This window comes from Ananas comosus, linkage group 15 (assembly GCF_001540865.1).
Source record: "Ananas comosus cultivar F153 linkage group 15, ASM154086v1, whole genome shotgun sequence".
In the NCBI taxonomy this organism is placed as follows: domain Eukaryota; kingdom Viridiplantae; phylum Streptophyta; class Magnoliopsida; order Poales; family Bromeliaceae; genus Ananas; species Ananas comosus.
In genome coordinates, this window is record NC_033635.1 from 198,884 (window position 1) to 216,420 (window position 17,537).

The following is a 17,537-nucleotide window of genomic DNA, read 5'->3' on the forward strand; positions in this document are numbered from 1 at the left end:
GAAATTCAAGTAATCTGGATTGGAACAATTCGATCGGACTTATTCTCTTATTGGCAAACTAACCACAGCTTCTGCACACTTAACCTTGTTATTATGCAAGAGCGCAATTACTAAAGAATTGTAAATTGCAGGCAGTTTCATAAATAATACAGGGTGTGACATAGTAAAGAATGACAAGATGACAATAAAGTGCAGCATATTTTTAAATCACTTTTAGTAAGATCTTGGAATCAGTAATCAACTACTTGGCTCAATCTCTCCTCCGAACAAGCAGCAGCAGCGATGCAACAGCCAAGCAAAATTAGAGAGAATAAAGGACAGTGATTTTTTTTATAATCTAGCAAAGTACCACTTCATTAAACCAAAACAAAAGAAGATCACATTCTATTGTCTCACTTTAGCCAGAGTCATTGGCATAATACGAGGCAAGCTAGGAAAAATTGTCAGTCTACATGACACGATTGTCAGCACAACAACTGTAAACAAATACCAAACAGGACATTATGGAAGGGCCATACCACAAAAACAAAGCTTTATGCTAATATCAAGTTGGCACTAGATCAAACAAAGGCTCTTCATTGTCGATCCTAATAGACAGAACAATCATGGCCAGAAAAACCAAGGGTATGCTCCAAACAAAACTCAGAACTGCTTTGTAATATCTACTCCCTTTAGCTCTCTTCGTCGTTGAAACATTCATCACTTCAGAATAAACTTCACATGGTACTCCGCAAGCACTGTTTCCAGGGATTTCACCTGTAGAAGAAACTGATTCATTGCCGTCTTGGACAAGTTCGCTATCCCTTATACTGCCTTGATTGCTGACAATTCCACCATTTTCGAAGTTATTTTTCATTTCAGCCTTGCAGTTTGCACAATGAGATTGACAATCTCCAATTGATTCCACCATTGAATTCCATTCCACAGCACTTGACCCTGTAAGCTCCCCAGTGCATTTATTCTCAAGGTCCTCATTGTTGGCATCACTTGAATTCTGAAGAGATCGGATGAGCTTCCGGGGAGTTGCATATATTTTTATGTCATCAATGCTAACCTGCTGACGAGACCTCTGGAATAAAAACAAGACAAAAAAGATTGGTACGTTATTCAAATCATTTATTAAAGAGAAAAGGTAGCAATTTTAAATTTCACAGAGGCAACAAGTAATCCAACAAGCATACCTGGGGACTCGGGTTATTATCTCTTGTCACAGCAACATTGGAATTGGCATGAAGAAATCCAGAGAATGACTCTGAATGCTCTCTATTGGCTTCATTTAGCTGACCGTTACCCAATTGTCCAATATCACTGTTGTTTGTTTCTGAGCAGGCTCTGAGAAACAAGCCATCCTTTAAAGAGACATCAACACCGGCAATATCATTATTCCACAATCTCCTGTTAGTACGCCTACTGTGCCCAAAGCAACAAGAAGATTGCCCGACTGACATCGGTGAGTCAGTGAACACGTCATGGTTAACACAAGAATCAATAGTCTGCGACTCTGGAGAAGGAAATTCAGCAGGAGAACAATAGGAACCAACATCTGTATTACCAGCACCCTGCGGGCTCCTCCATGGACTCTTTTCTCTTCTCTTAAGCAAGTTCGAGTTCATGATAGGGCTTGAACCAATTTCATATCTAGACCCTTTCTGAGCTGCTATAGATCTTGCGGTCTGTGACGCCTCAAATGCTGCGCCTCTAACAAATGGCATGCGATCGTTCTGGCATTGCTCCATAACATCCACCACTTTACCAAGCTCAGACGAAACGCTCCTTGGGTCGACAAATTTCATCAAGAAATTAATCATCTGAATGGCCGATAACCGCTTCTGGGAGTTGCTTTCAGCATCACCAGCAGATAAAATCTGCAACCCAGATCTCACCAGAGACCTCGCATAAGCCTCAGCGATCAAACCATTATGCTTCACCAAAGCCATGACCAGACCCATGTGGGCATTCGACTGAGTCACCTTCTCCTGCATAGCCCCTGCCACTTTCAAGCAGACCTCATTAACCATATTATCAGAAGCAAACTTCCAGTTGTTAGATTCCACGAGAGCTTTGAGGCAAAGAGCAGCCCCCGAGGCGGCGGTCTCCTGCGGGCTCATCAGAGAATCGCACAAAGGCTTGCAAAGGGAGGAAATTATCCTGGTCTTCTCATCGTCGGGAGTTGAAGGATCAATGGCGTAGCGAGCGATAGCAGGGACTACTTTAGAGCAAGCCTGGTGGAGGGGAAAGGATCCCCCGCTCGAGGATAAGGTGTTCATGATTGTCGACATGATATTCTCAACCTGCGGTACAATGTTGCGGCCGTGAACTCTCGCTAAGACTTCGTATAGAGAGATGGTGCACTCTCCTGAGGAAGATAAGGAGCCTTTAGTGTCGGAGACCTCAGCAAGAAAGTGAGGAATGGCCTTGGAGTCCAAGTCCTTGGCATAAGACTTTAATGCCTTCATGGCCGATCTGCGGCTGTCGGCATCCTTGCCAAGGTTCGCCAGCTCTTGGCGGAGTAATGGGCTCAGACTCCTACCCATCAGACGGGAACTGAAGGGAGGGGGGAAAAAAAAAAAAAAAAAGAGGATAAGAATTATTTATAGACAACTGATTTATAAGTGGGTTAAATTAATAGAATTGGCAAAGCCTCTCTTTTTTCCTTTTCATTTATCTTCAATTTTCGGATGGTTGTAAGAACCCTAGAGAAAATTGATGATGCAAGCTAGGCAAAGAAAGAATAGTTGAGAAGGCACTCTAATAGTTAAGAAGACACTCTACTCAACATCAGAAATCAAAATATGGCAACCCGGAATGTACAAAGACTATTTCAAAAAGGTGAGCAAATCGAGAGGAGAGAATTTGATACAAGTTGCCATTTTACTCCATTCCGGAGAGAACCCAAAAAAACAAAAGGTTACATTTTTACAGAAGAATAAGTGGAAATCGTGAGGAACCACAAGAGAAATGTTACAAATTAAGTTCATATCACAACCACTATCTTTTGTTACGTAGTTACACGTACTATTCTATCCATTACATGCTAACTGGGAGAGCATTCAAGAAACCTAAAAAAAACAACTAAATTTAGCAAGCCATGTTGTATGTTAAACACTAGGGAGAGGAAATAGGAAACGGAGTCAACCAGGCCGAGAGAGAGACCTGATTTGAAGGATCTGAGGAGCTAAGCCTCAGGGTAGCTGCTATTTCTCTCTTCTCTCTGCTGCTGCTGCTGCTGCTGCTGCTGCTGCTTACTCACTGATGAAGGGAAGGAGAGCTTGTTGCTGGGAAGAAAAGAGGTGAGATTTAAAAAAACGAAGGGCGGAGATGAGAGATGGGATTGGAGATGGGAAGTAGAAAAAAAATACAAGGGGATGTGGGGGGAATCACTACTGTAGTGTATATATATATATATATATTTACCGGGTGTGTGTTCATATTATATATAAATAAATAAGGAAAGCCCTGACGCGAATTTGTCAGCAGAAGGAAAGGAGGGAGCGCTCCCCCTGGATTTTTTTTTTTTGGAGGGGTAAAGACAGGAGAGGGGGAGCTTTGATTTTCAAATTTCGATCCAAAATGACCCCGCCATCCTCTCACCTATCCACCCCTACGGGCTACGGGTCACGGACTCACGGCCCACCCCCATTTTTCTTTTTCCTTTTTTTTTTTCTTGTTTTTTTTTTTAAATTTTTCTTTCTCCGGTTTTCGTGTTGGCTCCTTTTCGCACGAATACTCTCTCTCTCTCTCTCTCTCTCTCTCTCTCTCTCTCTCTCCTCGGGCGCGCTCGTGCATTAAAAAAGTTGTTTGTACCGGATTTCAACGCTCCGACTCACGTCTAATTATTGCCTGCACCCGGCTCACCGCGTCGTCCCGTGCACCACACCTGCGCCGCGCCTCTCTCTCTCTCTCTCTCTCCGCGCTTCTCTATCTAGATCGCAGCTTCTCGCTCTCGCGCTACGACGAGCTACTGTTATCGATCGAGAAATGGGTGGGAGCGGAGAGCTCTTCTTCGTGCTCCCCTCCCGATGACTCTTCTTCGTCTTCGTCTTCGTCTTCGTCTTCTTCTTCGCCAGTTCCATTCATCAGTCGCCTCCTCGCCCGCTCCCTCGCGAACAAGGCCAACAACCATCCTCAAAGCTCCGCCTTTTCCATCCCACGGCACCCGACCAAACGCAACCAACAACGATCCCAGCTCCCCCGCTTCCAACTCCTGTGCGCTTCGCCCTCGCAATGGTGCCGCCCCTGACGTTGAAGGCCGCGGCTTTGGCTCTGCCCGCCAACCGTTCGACACAATTACGCAGAGAGATTTGTCCGTTCGTTCACATTCTCACTTCTCTCGTGCCAAGAGAGCTCCCTGTCTTCTCCGTTCGGCTATTTCGTCCATCGTTCGCGCCGTCAACGGCACGGCTTCGGATGACGTGAAGCGTAGAATCCATGCATCCGTCATAAAAAGAGGGTTAGATTCGTCAATTCCTGTCGCCACCGTTCTTATAGGCTTCTACTCTTCTCGATTTGAATCGGAAAGTGCTCGGCGCCTGTTCGATGAAATACCCACAAAAGACCTTATCTTGTGGAGTGCGATGGTTTCCGCGTACTGCAAGCGCGGCCGTTTCTTAGACGCTATCGGTGTGTTTGCTGAGATGCAGTGTTCTGACATCAGCCCGAACACTGTGACCTTATTGAGTGTTCTTCCGGCATGCGCTAATCTCCGTGCTCTCCTTCATGGTAAACAAATTCATGGCTTTGCTGTAAGAAGGATGTTTCATGCACAAACGAGTATACAAAACTCGATTATGGATATGTATGCCAAATGCGGTAGTCTCGATGCTGCAGCTTACGTCTTTGATCAAATCAAAGAGAAGGATGCCATCTCCTGGAAGAGCATCATCTTTGGGTGCATTGACAATCGACGGTTAAGAGAAGCACTAGTGCTGTTCCACAGGATGAGGGCTTCTAGCATTGAGCCTGATGAGACCACTCTGCGGAATTTAGTACGTGCATGCTCGGAAGGAGATGAAGACTTCTTCTTCATTGGATTAGGATTGCATTGCTATGTCGTAAAGATTGGGTTTTCCGACTCCGTTCAAATGAAAACAGTGCTGCTTAGCATGTACGCAGAATTGATGGAAGTTGAGGCAGCGAGGGCATTGTTCGACGAGCTCCATGATAAAGATCACATAGCGTGGAGTGCTATGATCTCAGTTTATACCCAAGCAGGACACCCTTTTCTTGCTTTGGAGACGTTCAAACAGATGCAGTCGACAAAAACCGAAGCTAATGAAATCACCTTTGTTAGTTTGCTGCATGCTTGCTCTTCGATGGAAGCACAAGGTCTAGGAAGAAGCATTCATGCACGTATTATCAGATCGGAACATATAAATAATGCTTTCACAGCATCAGCTTTGATTGATTACTACTGCAAAATCGGGAGGCTAAGGCAAGGGGAGATCTCATTCGGGAAGCTCGAAAGGAGGGACCTTGTTTGTTGGAGTTCCATGATCAACGGATACGGAATAAACGGGCGTGGAGAAGAGGCGATCCGAACTTTCGCTTCCATGGTAGAGACTGGGATGATGCCGAATGAGGTAGTATTCCTCTCCCTCCTATCAGCATGCGGCCATTGTGGTCTTGTAAACGAAGGATGGCACTGGTTCTACTCCATGAAAGGCAAGTTCGGCATCGATCCAACCGTGGCGCACTACACTTGCATGTTGAATATGCTGGGGAGGCAAGGGAGGGTAGAGCAAGCTTTAGAGTTTGTGAAGAAGATGCCGGTGAGAGCCGACGCCGCTGTCTGGGGTGCTTTGTTGGGGTGGTGTAGGGCTACTCGGAGGGATGTGAAGGTTGCCGAGTTTGCAGCTGAGCAAATTGTTGGGTTGGGTGCGAGTGATAGCAGTTGGTATGTGACATTGGCTAAGTTGTATTCGAAATTGGGCATGTGGGAAGATGGTGAGAGGATGAGAGAGAGGATGGAGGAAAGGGGGATAAGAAAGATAGCAGGGTGTAGCACGGTTTGATGGGCTTTTGAGTTATTTTTGTTGTATATTCTCTCTTTGCTTTTGTTTGAAGTGCTTATCTTTTCGCATCAGAAGAGCACTTTATTAGTGTTATAGTATTAATTTATTTTATCTGTGGATCCAAGTTAAAGCGCTTTACTTGGATAAGTAAAATTTTAAGGACAACTGATTCTCGCAGTCAGGATGGCCGAGTGGTCTAAGGCGCCAGACTCAAGTTCTGGTCCTCGTGAGAGGGCGTGGGTTCAAATCCCACTTCTGACAATTTGCTCTCAACTTTTCTAGTATAATTGAGAGTTAATCCGTCCCAAGTCTACAGTTTTTTCCTTTTTCTTTCTTTATTTCTTTTTTCAAATGTAGAATTGATTTTTTGTCGAAAGATTATCTGCTTGGTTATAGGGATTTTGATTTGGTTTTCGTAAAAAAACCAAAACAAATTAATGAATTATTGGTACTGGAAGTTTGGTCCAAAGTTGAATAGTGAACAGTAAATTTACTGAATCAGCAGTATATTGTGATTTTCTCCCAAAAATTAGTGGTGTCTTGTGTTGATGCATTCAAATTCTATACTTTAATAGATGGATTGGTTCTCACCTAGAAAATTCATCCAATGGTGTTGTCGCTTAAGCACTGCAGCCATTAGATTCAAATTCAATTAGCTGGGTTTTAATATTACTTCACTACTTGGACTGTTCTACTCATAAGTTACAGACCGGATACGTTTAATAGATATTTTAGGCCATGAAATCCTTTATCAGGATACCAACTCAGTTCTAATGCACCTAGCAATGCAACTGTGGATATTGTAAATTTATACTTAACTGAAGTTTCTACGAGATGGCAACAACCTTTTTTTATTTTCAAGGAGTAAATTGCCGAGTGGACGAGAACACTGATATAGATTGCTTAAATTTAACATGATTAGCATGCATAAAAATTAATCGAATAATGGCACCAAACTTCCCCAAGAGAAAATCAAATAAAAAACAAACGACGATAAATGGAAGCCGGCTAAAAGTGACATCAAATTTACTGGAACCACAGAACTTCAAACTATAGGAGTACCGACATAAAAGCTTCATTAATACACGAACAAACTTGTTCAGTTTTCTGATCACATTTTAGAGATGTAAACACAGACAAAAGAAAAGATCCAGTAAAACCTCTTCATAGTCCACAGAAGCTTATATAGTCTTAACAATTTTGCAACACCACATCACTTTTGACTGAAATTTCTGCTCAAATTATTCACGATGAGAAAGCCCCATACAACATTCACACATCTACAAGGGAGTTACCAGATTTTATATATAGGAAGCACAATCACCTCCCAGCATCCAATGAAGATAAGGAGTGCGTGCCTTATCATCTAAACCATTCCGTTTTTACAGCCACCAATTCATCATATCTTTTCAATCTTCTCTGCTTTTATTACAGGATTCTCTTTGGCTATGGCCTCCCGACCAGCAGTCTTGTAATCGAAAGAGCACTTGTGGGTCTCAGAGTAGCGGTGGGCCCCACAAAATGTGCCCCCACAACGGCATTTGAACCTGGTGAGCCCCACCTTTTTCCGGCACATGAAGCAGCGATTGGCTTGTTGCTTGTTCTTTTGATCCTCTACATCCTCCCTCTTAGGGACCATGACATGGGTTTCATCCTTATTTTCAGAACTCTCCGCAAAAGATTCAACTGATACAGAAGAAGATGCGGCAGTTTTGGTGGCAGCAGCAGCAGCAGCAGCAGCAGCAGCAAAAGTAAGAATATTATCTGCTACCGGAACAGCAGGTGCAGCCATAGCTTGCTGTTTCATGGTATAGTCTCTGTAGCATTTAGAGCAGAGATTGTTGGTGACCGCACTTCCAAAGAAGCCACAGTTATTCGCACAAAGGATTGGAGCTTCAGGAGTGCGGCACTCGGTCTCATCAGTCTCCTTCTTCCAGCTCTCTTGGGCCATGCTTCACCAAAACAGAATGAAACAGACCAAATAAAATCAGAGATGGATGGAAAGCAGCTTTCTCCTTCCGTCTGATGGATGAGTCAATCCCTGTCTTTTCTTCTTAGCTCCAAGGAAGGGTGAAGTATAAACACATGCAACAAAGAAAGCAAGCAACCAATCCTTTGCTCTTGGATCGGTACGAGCTCAGTCCCAACGGCACCTGTTACCAAGAAAAGCACATCTCGAGACCTGAGATCATAACTAAATATTCTTAGCATTTGAAGAAGCCTTAATGCCAATTTGCAACAAAGAATCAATCTCTATACTTGCATAAGGAAAACAGGCATTTGAAATTCATAAAATTAAGTTGGTAGAATCATTGCTGAGATCAGGCGGTCAAGTAGAAATGAGCAAACAACAACACATTTCTAAAGAATATGGTAAATCATGTCAAAAAACAAAATAATGAATATTCGTATCAAGGATAAGAAATCTGAATAAAAAAGTGCTATTCAGCTTCGTGCAAAATAGGCAGGGGAATCGGGTACCGATATAGGTTTGAGAAAACCACCTTTTCAAAGATATTAAAGCAAAGGCAGATTATGAAACAGTTTAAAGATTTTCCGAAATTTCTGAAAAATTGCAGGGATCAGCTGTAGATGGAGGTCCTTATTCCGAAATTTTTTTGGTCCAAAGCTGTTATTTTTCCCATCAGATAGGAACAACCTTCAACTGATAACAGCATGAGTTTTCCAAACCGAAAAACATAATAATTATAATAATATGGTGAAAAAGTAATCTAGCACAGATGACTCGCACGAAATTGAGGGAATCCCTCTCAAATTCCGGAAACAAAAGCAGCAATCATTCAATATCCCTAGCAATTGAGCATATATATCAAAGATCACGATCATAATTCGCAAATATCTGCATAATTAAGTAGAAAACTAGATAGGCGATAACAATTGAAAGATCAAAGCAGGAAGAGGATTGGAAGATTGGAACAGGCGATTCAATTTAAAAAAAAAAAGAAAAAGAAAAAAGAAACTGACCTTGATCTCTTTTCTCCCTGAATTATTATTTTTTTTTAGTTTTTCCCTCAAAAGAGGGGGAAGAGAGAAATATTGAGGCGGTTAGGGTTTTAAGCATTCGGGGTTCCTCGCCAACACCATTTCTAAAGGGGAAGGTGGGTGAAATCTGAAATGGGGGCTCGAACCGTATGTGCTGCCCGACCTGCCCGAACCCCTGTCCGTCACCTGCCCGCGGACCTAATAATTGGACCGCGAAAAAGCCTCCAAAATGGACCCGGCCCGTGGCGTGTGGGTCCCAGCGTTCAAGTGGTTTTCTTCTTTTGTTTGTTTTGTTTTTTTTTTTTTGTAAATTTGAGATTATACCCCAGTAAGGCCAAAACGATTACTATACTATAATATATATATTATATATATATATATATATATATGAATATATATATATATATATAGACAGAGCTAGAATGACTCTATAAAAGTTCATCCCAAGTGATATTTTGGTGTTTTAGCCGTAGATGGAGAGATTGTGAAGGGTGAAGATGATGGGTGTAGTGTGGTAGGTGGATGGTAGGTAGAATAGTTGTTTACCAAAGGCTATTAATAATGTTCAAAAAGTAGATCAATGGCTAAAAACACACATAGTATCACTTGGTGATACTGTAAAATATTCTAGCCCTACTATATTATTATTCTATTATATATATATATATATATATATTAAAAAAATCCGAGCCTAGAATGAACAAAAAAAGAAAAAAAAAAGACTTGGATTAAACTGCTAATTTCTTAAAATCGCCGGCTCGAGATAAAAACCATTATCATGCAGAGTGATTAATAGTTTTTTTTTGTTTCGATGCTCAATGCAGTAGAGTGGGCCCCAGGTGATTGAAAAAGTGAGCCTTTTTTTTTTGTGTGCATTTCCTCCGCCCATTTATTAAAGACTTGGATCGAAGACCATAAACGCGGAATTTTCTTCCTGTTTGGAATATAGAAATCAAGGCAACCGATTTTTGTTGATTAGCTTTATTATTGTTGTTACTATTATATCTTTCGGTTTCGGATAGAATAAACTATGCAAGCAGGTGAAAGTTCTGGCATGTTCTCCACGGATGTTATTGCTGGTTGCACAATCATCTCCTCTTTTACATAGCAGTGCAGGAGACACGACGTTACATTAACCCAGGCAATCATTAATTACCTACTTAAAAAATTATATACATATATCTTGAGAATTTCTGTAAATCATCTGAACATTTCCATCACATTCTTAAAGTCTAAATTATAGTACTTAACAGGTATGCACTATAAAAACAGCTGGAAAAAAAAAAAAAAAGAAAAAGAGGAGCGCAAAACAGAGAACAGACATAAGACGTGCTTAATTTTGAAAGCATAATTTATTGAAATAAAAATTGAAAGGGCCTATATAGGGTTCTTATAGGACACTTTCCCGTCACTCATATGGAAATAGTCAAATAGGCAGTGTGCCCTGTACGATATGGCGATGGCATTGCAAGTCAATACTCGCACTTTAGGACGAACAGTGTTTATCGCACAATAAATAGCCAGAGCCAAATAGGCACAAGCGCTTTTAGCGTAAATGCCGCATCCACGTTCTTACCCTCTATCCAGTTTCTTTTTAAGAGGTCGGCTACAGCAATCGCCTTACAACCTGAGTAGATACCGAATCATACACCACTCTAAATCATTGTACCAAAACCATACGAGCTACGCTCAAACTGATATTCCACAAGCTGACACCACGAAGAGCTGTAGACCACTAAAACTGCAAAATAGATTCGCTTCTTTTTTTTTTATTTTTTTTTTTTTTGCCTTTGTGGTGACGAAAGTGGGACAGGAGCCGCACCAGAAAAATACTGTCGCGTTCCCAATGCCGTAGGAAAAGATCCAACTCCACAGCATCACAAGCATGTAAATAATAAATAAGAGAAATATCTAGAGTTAACACACAAGTGCGTTGACAGGTAGGGACAAAATAAAGGTGGAAAAGGCAAACACGCAAAGTCTTCTAGAGGAAGATGAACTATCGTAGCAGATTCTCATTCGGTAATAGATTAGTCAAAACCAAACAGACCGGCGTGTTTCAGAGCGCTGTTCAAGCAGCCAGCAAAATGACATCACCAATAGCATCAGCACACAGCAGCACACGTGGACGGGCGAGATAAAAGAAAACCAACGCACTAAACAAATTATTCCAAGACAAACTCATACTACCAATGTTCTTCGAACCCAACGAACTATTTCAAAAAAAAAAAAAAAAAAAACCCAACAACAACAACACAGGCAACCAAACTAAGTATTAGATGCAATAAGGAAAACTAACTAGCTTACCACACTCCAGTGGCTATGAAGAAAAGCTTTTCTTTTATTCCCCTTGCTCTCAATTTTCATGCAAAATTCTCTGCAATCTTCAGAGCTTGAAATAAGTGCAAACTATGTGTTGTAGCTTTTCCGAAATTGCTACCTGGGGAATACTAATGACTATTGCCGGTTAAGGGATTCATAATTTCTATCAAGAATTGGCAACACCATTGGCAATCTTCTCAGATGAAGATTTCGCAACCTTCAGGGAATCACCAGCAACCAGGCCCATGCTATTTTCCTCAGACGGCTTTCTCTCAGCGAGACCACCATGGGGTGCTTCTTTACTCAGAATAGAAACAGATTCCAAAGGTTTCTGCAGCTTAGGCTTTCCGTAGACCCCATCCTTCTCTCTCTCACCAGCAGCATTATCAGGGGTTCTTCCGTCCCATATCTACAGAATCAAAAGAAACAAAAGTAAGAACGTACCTACAAAAGCCAAAAAAAAAAAAAAAAAAACCTAATAGGACAAAAGTGATTAACCAAAATCATTACTACATAGTTAAGAAACAAACAGTTAGGCGAATGAGCTTGCCTGTCTCTGAGGCTGTTGTTGCTTCACCCTCTTTTCTTGCATCACCTTCTCACGGTCCTCATAGAACACAAAATCATCCAGGATGGATGTCTTGCTTACATGATCCATGAAAATCTTAAGCATCTCGAGGCCCTGCTCCAACTTCACCTGCAGATTTATAGGAAGAACAAGAATACATAACACTGCTTTTTCAACAAGCTGCTAGGCTACCAGTATATTTGCAAAAGATACTCCACCTCCTGTGTATCTCGGCTGTTTGTTACTGGTTTGTTGTCATTGTTCTCCAAAGTGATGTGCTTCAGGATGCTGTTAGGGACATCCTTCACAATATGCCACTTAACAGGGAAGCAACCATTCCACTTGTCTTGCTGCCAATACTCCACGGTCTTGTTGAAATCAACTGGGCCCACCATTTCGGCAACACCCACAAATTGTCCACTCGTGTTCACCTGACCAGTCAGTCAGTATGAAGGCACGGATCATCAATGTAATGAGACGGAGAATACAGCGAGAGTGATAAACTACAATAAACACAAGCTTACCGAGAAGAACAAGAAAACAGGGCATCCTCCAGCTTTCTCCTGAGCTTCTTGGTACCCAGCATCAAGCTTCTTGTTTCCATTGGGGGTGCTTGCCCAGACATTGTACTTGATGCTCTTGTGAACATCATCCTCGCTATACGACTTAATGACGAAGAACTTTGCGTTAATGTACTTTTCAGGGAAATCTGCTCGGTTGTACTGTTCCTTATCAGGAACAACACTTGTATCCTCTTTCCCTATTGTGGGGAGAGTCTGTCCCTTCACAGCAATAGTAACATTAGGTCCCAATGTCTTCTGATGAAATTTGGTGCGGTCCCCTCTTGGGCCTCTATTCAGCTCACCAACCCCGTCCTGATTATCATAACCGAAACGACAGAAGCCATTGCCTCGTCCCCTAGGCTTGTATTTGTTATCTCCGGTCATTCCCCAACTGCGCAAATTAGTTCTAGAATCATATCCGCTTGATCCGAAGCCAAGGCTATTCTTTAAAGCATTCCCATATTGATTGTATGGTCGGTTAGCTGGATAAATCCGGTTTATGTAAGGAGGAGCTGCAGGTCCCATCCCATTTGTCAATCTTGGAGTATGCATACCCTGAAGATAATTTTACATCAGTAAATAGATCTTAATGTGCGTGTGGATATTACATCTTATTTTGATAATACAGACATATACAGGAGGTCTACTTTTAGAACTACAAGGTAAAAACTCCGATGTAAGGATTAAAGTGCATATCGGCATGGGCCGTATCCACCGTGTTGTATTGTGTCAACAAAATATCGGCATGATACAACCTCCGTGTCGATGGCACAATTCAAAACCCTCTATTCTTGAAATCAATAAGTAATTTTCTCAATGCAGTTCAAAAAAATTAATAAAAATACACAATAAATAGTTAGCATATTTTGTTGCTAAAAAATATAAATATTTCATGCCATTACATGTTGGCACACATATATTTTTTGTGACCGGCATGCACCGTACCGTACCGTACCGTGCCGGCAAGTTTCCGGCACGATCCCGTGCCACGGCACTTAAATCCTTGCTCTGATCGAAAAACCTAAAATATGTATTAAAAGAGTGAATAAGATGTAACTGAATTAAAGAAAACAAAATATGATAAAAGCGCTAAAAATCCAATCTTTGGCCTGTCTAACTCTCCAGCAGAGAGTAGTATAACATGACGAGAGCTAGCACCCAATTGTAATTCTCGATTACTCTTCTACAGTAAGGTTCACTAAAGACATACTGGATTTAACCTCACAAATGAACTCACAGAGCAACAATTGTTAATTCCTAAGACAATTTCCTGATGATAAATTGACAAAAGTTGCTCATCAGACATACCATGAGATGAGGCACAGGGCGCTGATTGTGGTTTCTTGTATTAGCATTGTGTGAAACCGCAGAGGGTACTGAGTTGGCCGTATTGGGTCTGTGCTGCCCGGTAGAGTAAACAGGCCCATCATAATACGGCAGGGCTGCACGCATTGCATCAAACCCGAATCTCGAATCCTGATAACCCGCAGAAGGAAGGCCACCTGGCAAGACCCCCCTACCACCATGTGTCAGTGATGGATTCTGGTGGCTTCCCTTACAATTCCCATTTACATTACCACTGGGAATTCCGTTTGAGTTTGCTTTGGTTGTATTTACAGGAACAGCCGGCTGATCAACAGCAACGGAAGTGGACACTTCGTTTTGAGTAGTAGTGGTCTGGCTGGGCACATGAGATGCTGTGGTAGGTGTTTGTGGCTGGAAAATTGGAGGATACTGATAATGCTGAGGACCATACAGTTGACCGTCGATAGTTGGAACTGGGGAACCAGCGGAAGGGTATGGACTATAAGGCGCATAGCCATATCCGTGGTACATGTCTCCATAAACTCCCTGCCAAAAAAAACAAGAAATCGAGTTAGTCCAGACATCATGCAAAAACAACTAATAAAGATTTTGGTATGCAAATTTAAATGAAAACAGACACCAGCAAGCTTTTTTTTTTCCTGCTGAAAGAAATGCTTTTGTGGCAATTCTATGTGAATATCTTTTGAAAAGCAAAGAGCTTGTTAGGCCGTGCTGTAGAGTGCTGTGATTTTCAAGTAACTGCTGTATGAGTAGAGCCAGTAACAGAAGCAAAATCTCCTCTATGGCTACTCTGGGCAACAGAAGCTCCAAACATTCTACTGTGGCGAAATCTCTATTATAGGTGACTGCAGCTGAAAGCAGAGGAAGAAGCAGGCGCAAAGCAGGACAAATTTTCCTGCACGGCTGACTACTAGATGCATCAAAAGCATCATAAACGTGCCTACTCAAGACCTCAACTCTTAGTTTCTCGTATATCTGATTACTGTAGTTTGATTTAAACATCAAACAAACAAAATTTATGCAATCTCATTGACTATTAACTAGCTGAAATCTCAGTCAGTCACAGAACATACCGGGGGCATCTCCACTCCATCATGATTCACATAACCATGGTTCCAATCATTGCTGGTACCATCGTAACCTGAAGAAAAGAGTTACCCGGTCAATCAGTGCTCTATACATAATAAAAAATAGATGTAGACAACAAACAGAAACTAAGCAGAGACACCAAGAACAAGAACCAAAAAATTGACAAAAATTGAAACCGAAATGGGCATCAAAACAAGTTTCCTTACTTCCATAGTAGAAACCGTGGGATGCATAACTATTAGGCATATAACACATGCCTGCATCCATGAAATCTGAAAGACCAGGAGTCAACGATCTATCCGATGGAATTTGCACGGTTGGTGCTTCGCCATTAGCAGACTTGCCTTGAACAGCAGTTGGCTACATACGTACAACAGAGTAATCAGCACAAGCAAGCTCTATATGCATAATTATATAGTCAAACCACAAAGATAAATTAACACACTACCTTCTTGGTAGCCTCAACAGCATCCTGTGCCTTGGGCTGAGAATCCAACGATAACTTTGGTTGCAAATATTCAGCAGCTTTTGTCACGCATGAATTAAGGGAACCAACAATACAGAAGATGATAGATTTATTACTTGACAAGCAGAATCCAAGTAACAAACCCAACAAACAGGTGAACGCGTATCAAATCAAAGGCCCACTCTATAGCAGGAATTGTAGCACCAAATTAATTCCAGATGGGAGAACAAATGAATCAAAAGTCATCAATTTCAGCTAAAAGTATCATCTTTTTCTTCTTTTTTTTTTTTTCCTCCCGCGAAATAGCTCAGGGCAAATCTCAAACAAAGATCAGCAATAAAGTAAACACGTAGGATACATAAACTGCGACAAATAATGAAAAAAAAAAAAAAAACTAAACCGACTACTACAGAACGACTAAAACAAAAATACTAGCACCGATCTGCGAATAAACCCTAATAAAAACCATAGAAAATAGCAGGAAAGGAAAACGATCTCAACTGAGTTTATTTAAAAAATAAAAATTAACACAGAACTGAATCAGAGGCAACAAAGAGCGCATATCTATAAAAATAAAAAGAAAAAGCAAAAAAAAAGATGGACGCGAGCGAGGATACGTTCAGCAGAGGGAGCAACAGCCGCCATGGATCAGATCTGGAGGAAGTACGCGATCTACGGGAGGTCCCGAGGGGAGGCGAGGCTCCGGGGTAACCCTAACCCTAGAAAAAAAAAAAGAGTAAAAGGGATAGGGGAGGAGAAGAAACGCTAGGGGAGAGAAAGAGGAGCGGCGGGGGTGAGAGAGGGAGCCGCCACTGGAGCGGGGTAGGAGGAATCAAAGAGAGAGGGTTTTGAGTATCGAAAAGCGGTGATTCAAATAGCACCACGGCTGCGCCTCCATCACCACCGGATTTCCTTCATTTCTTTATGATTTTTATATTCCACGAGGCTTTCCTTCGACGAGGGGGGAAAGACCAAAACCCTAGTCTTCTACTGGGCTCTTCACTTCTCTTCGTAGGCCGGGAGGCTCTATTATTTTTGCTCGGCCCACCTGATGCTAGCAATTGGATTTTTGAATATATTATTATTATAGGATAAAACGAGACAGCAACATTCCTAGCGAAATGATCTGTGTGGCGGAAACGTCACGGTCATTTTCTTTATTTCTAACCGCAAAATTTGCACGTAAACTCAACGTCCGATCTAATCTCGAATGTCAAATAAATCTATCCTGAATAGAAATAGAAATAGCTGAGCGTATTTAAATTTTATGGTTTAGGCGTAACTTACGTAATGACATCCCCACAACTCTCCGCATACATTTAGAACAATTGGGACTATCAGATTGAAGCTGGATGCAATTCACAAATCAAGATGGGCTCCACACCCTAATTTTCACATATCATAACGTACAACCATCTTACCAACAAGAGTGCAATCATCAGCATGACATTTTTCAAACGACAAAATGAAATATTTGTTGATAGAGAAGACCGGAGAAGATGTACGCATTTTACACGATAACCTTGATTAAAAGTAAAAGTAATATATTTGATCTACAAAGAACAATTGTTACTGCCCCATTAATATTACCGTTAAAATTTCGTCGTCAATCTCTCGCTCTATTACCATACCGATGTAGAATTTTAGAGTAATAGGAGTCTCAATTTTTATTTTTATTTTTTTAGAATTATAGCACTTCCAAACTGACTCTCGGCTTCGGACTAAGGGAGATTTGATCAACCATGTTACCATATTTTGGGCTCTAGTCGCTCTGGTCAGAATCAGAATCAGGCTCACCCTGAGCTGTAATCAAATTCCCAGTCTTTAACCAGTGGAGAGTTGGATTTTGGGCTCTAGCAGCATTCTAATTAAATCCGATCCAATTGGGGAGTGTGGGCCCGATATGGCCCAGCACCCATCTTGGACATTCCCACTGACAGAAACCCCAAAAATGGCAAACCAAACAGGAAGGTACTATGCATGTCGATGTGCCGTAGCAATCACAGCTTCCTAAAATGACAGGAAATGTTTTGTTACGTTGCGGAGGAGCCCACGAACTTTCCGTCACTGCTGTGTGGACGTAGAAAAATTAATGTATGCAATGTTGTGAATTTTTTCTTTTTCTTTCCCTCGAAGGCTCGAAGTATCTTCTGTTCTCTCAACGGAAGAAGGGGGCCAAATCCGGACTA

General features: G+C 41.6%; 4 protein-coding genes and 1 non-coding gene across 8 annotated transcripts; 2 read left to right on the forward strand and 3 right to left on the reverse strand.

Moving 5' to 3' along the window:
* LOC109721531 lies at positions 325 to 3,937 on the reverse strand. Of its 3 annotated transcripts, none has more exons than XM_020249182.1 (4): positions 3,828 to 3,937; positions 3,154 to 3,275; positions 1,182 to 2,544; positions 325 to 1,069 (listed from the first exon to the last, which is right to left on the reverse strand). In XM_020249182.1, exons 3-4 carry the CDS (start codon positions 2,532 to 2,534, stop codon positions 545 to 547), a joined length of 1,878 nt encoding a protein of 625 aa, XP_020104771.1. In that variant the 5' UTR covers positions 2,535 to 2,544; positions 3,154 to 3,275; positions 3,828 to 3,937; the 3' UTR covers positions 325 to 544. The 3 variants fall into 3 exon arrangements, with proteins under 3 accessions (XP_020104771.1, XP_020104770.1, XP_020104772.1); XM_020249181.1 differs by having other exon boundaries at positions 3,805 to 3,881; XM_020249183.1 differs by lacking the exon at positions 3,828 to 3,937 and adding an exon at positions 3,415 to 3,624.
* On the forward strand, positions 4,020 to 6,011 carry LOC109721458 (pentatricopeptide repeat-containing protein At3g12770-like). Its single transcript, XM_020249112.1, has one exon. The coding sequence runs from the start codon at positions 4,020 to 4,022 to the stop codon at positions 6,009 to 6,011; it is 1,992 nt and encodes a 663-aa protein (XP_020104701.1).
* On the forward strand, positions 6,189 to 6,272 carry TRNAL-CAA. Its single transcript has one exon. It is a non-coding gene; the product is annotated as a tRNA-Leu (tRNA).
* On the reverse strand, positions 7,056 to 9,146 carry LOC109721773 (zinc finger A20 and AN1 domain-containing stress-associated protein 9-like). Of its 2 annotated transcripts, none has more exons than XM_020249553.1 (2): positions 8,997 to 9,146; positions 7,056 to 8,193 (listed from the first exon to the last, which is right to left on the reverse strand). In XM_020249553.1, exon 2 carries the CDS (start codon positions 7,960 to 7,962, stop codon positions 7,411 to 7,413), a length of 552 nt encoding a protein of 183 aa, XP_020105142.1. In that variant the 5' UTR covers positions 7,963 to 8,193; positions 8,997 to 9,146; the 3' UTR covers positions 7,056 to 7,410. The 2 variants fall into 2 exon arrangements, with proteins under 2 accessions (XP_020105142.1, XP_020105143.1); XM_020249554.1 differs by having other exon boundaries at positions 7,056 to 8,164; positions 8,997 to 9,138.
* Positions 11,146 to 16,248, reverse strand: LOC109721772. Its single transcript, XM_020249552.1, has 10 exons — positions 16,230 to 16,248; positions 15,966 to 16,067; positions 15,331 to 15,407; positions 15,089 to 15,242; positions 14,867 to 14,934; positions 13,776 to 14,318; positions 12,429 to 13,022; positions 12,123 to 12,335; positions 11,887 to 12,033; positions 11,146 to 11,745 (listed from the first exon to the last, which is right to left on the reverse strand). The coding sequence occupies exons 2-10, from the start codon at positions 15,991 to 15,993 to the stop codon at positions 11,503 to 11,505; spliced, it is 2,067 nt and encodes a 688-aa protein (XP_020105141.1). The 5' UTR covers positions 15,994 to 16,067; positions 16,230 to 16,248; the 3' UTR covers positions 11,146 to 11,502.

Coding starts and splice junctions, on each gene's coding strand:
- LOC109721531 (XM_020249182.1), bottom strand. CDS start 2,534: ATGGGTAGGAGTCTGAGCCCATTACTCCGCCAAGAGCTGGCGAACCTT. Junction 1,070..1,181: donor ATAATAACCCGAGTCCCCAG/GTATGCTTGTTG, acceptor TTTTTATTCCAG/AGGTCTCGTCAGCAGGTTAG.
- LOC109721458 (XM_020249112.1), top strand. CDS start 4,020: ATGACTCTTCTTCGTCTTCGTCTTCGTCTTCGTCTTCTTCTTCGCCAG.
- LOC109721773 (XM_020249553.1), bottom strand. CDS start 7,962: ATGGCCCAAGAGAGCTGGAAGAAGGAGACTGATGAGACCGAGTGCCGC.
- LOC109721772 (XM_020249552.1), bottom strand. CDS start 15,993: ATGGCGGCTGTTGCTCCCTCTGCTGAAC. Junction 14,319..14,866: donor ATGGAGTGGAGATGCCCCCG/GTATGTTCTGTG, acceptor TTTTTTTGGCAG/GGAGTTTATGGAGACATGTA. Junction 13,023..13,775: donor GCCCTGTGCCTCATCTCATG/GTATGTCTGATG, acceptor AATTATCTTCAG/GGTATGCATACTCCAAGATT.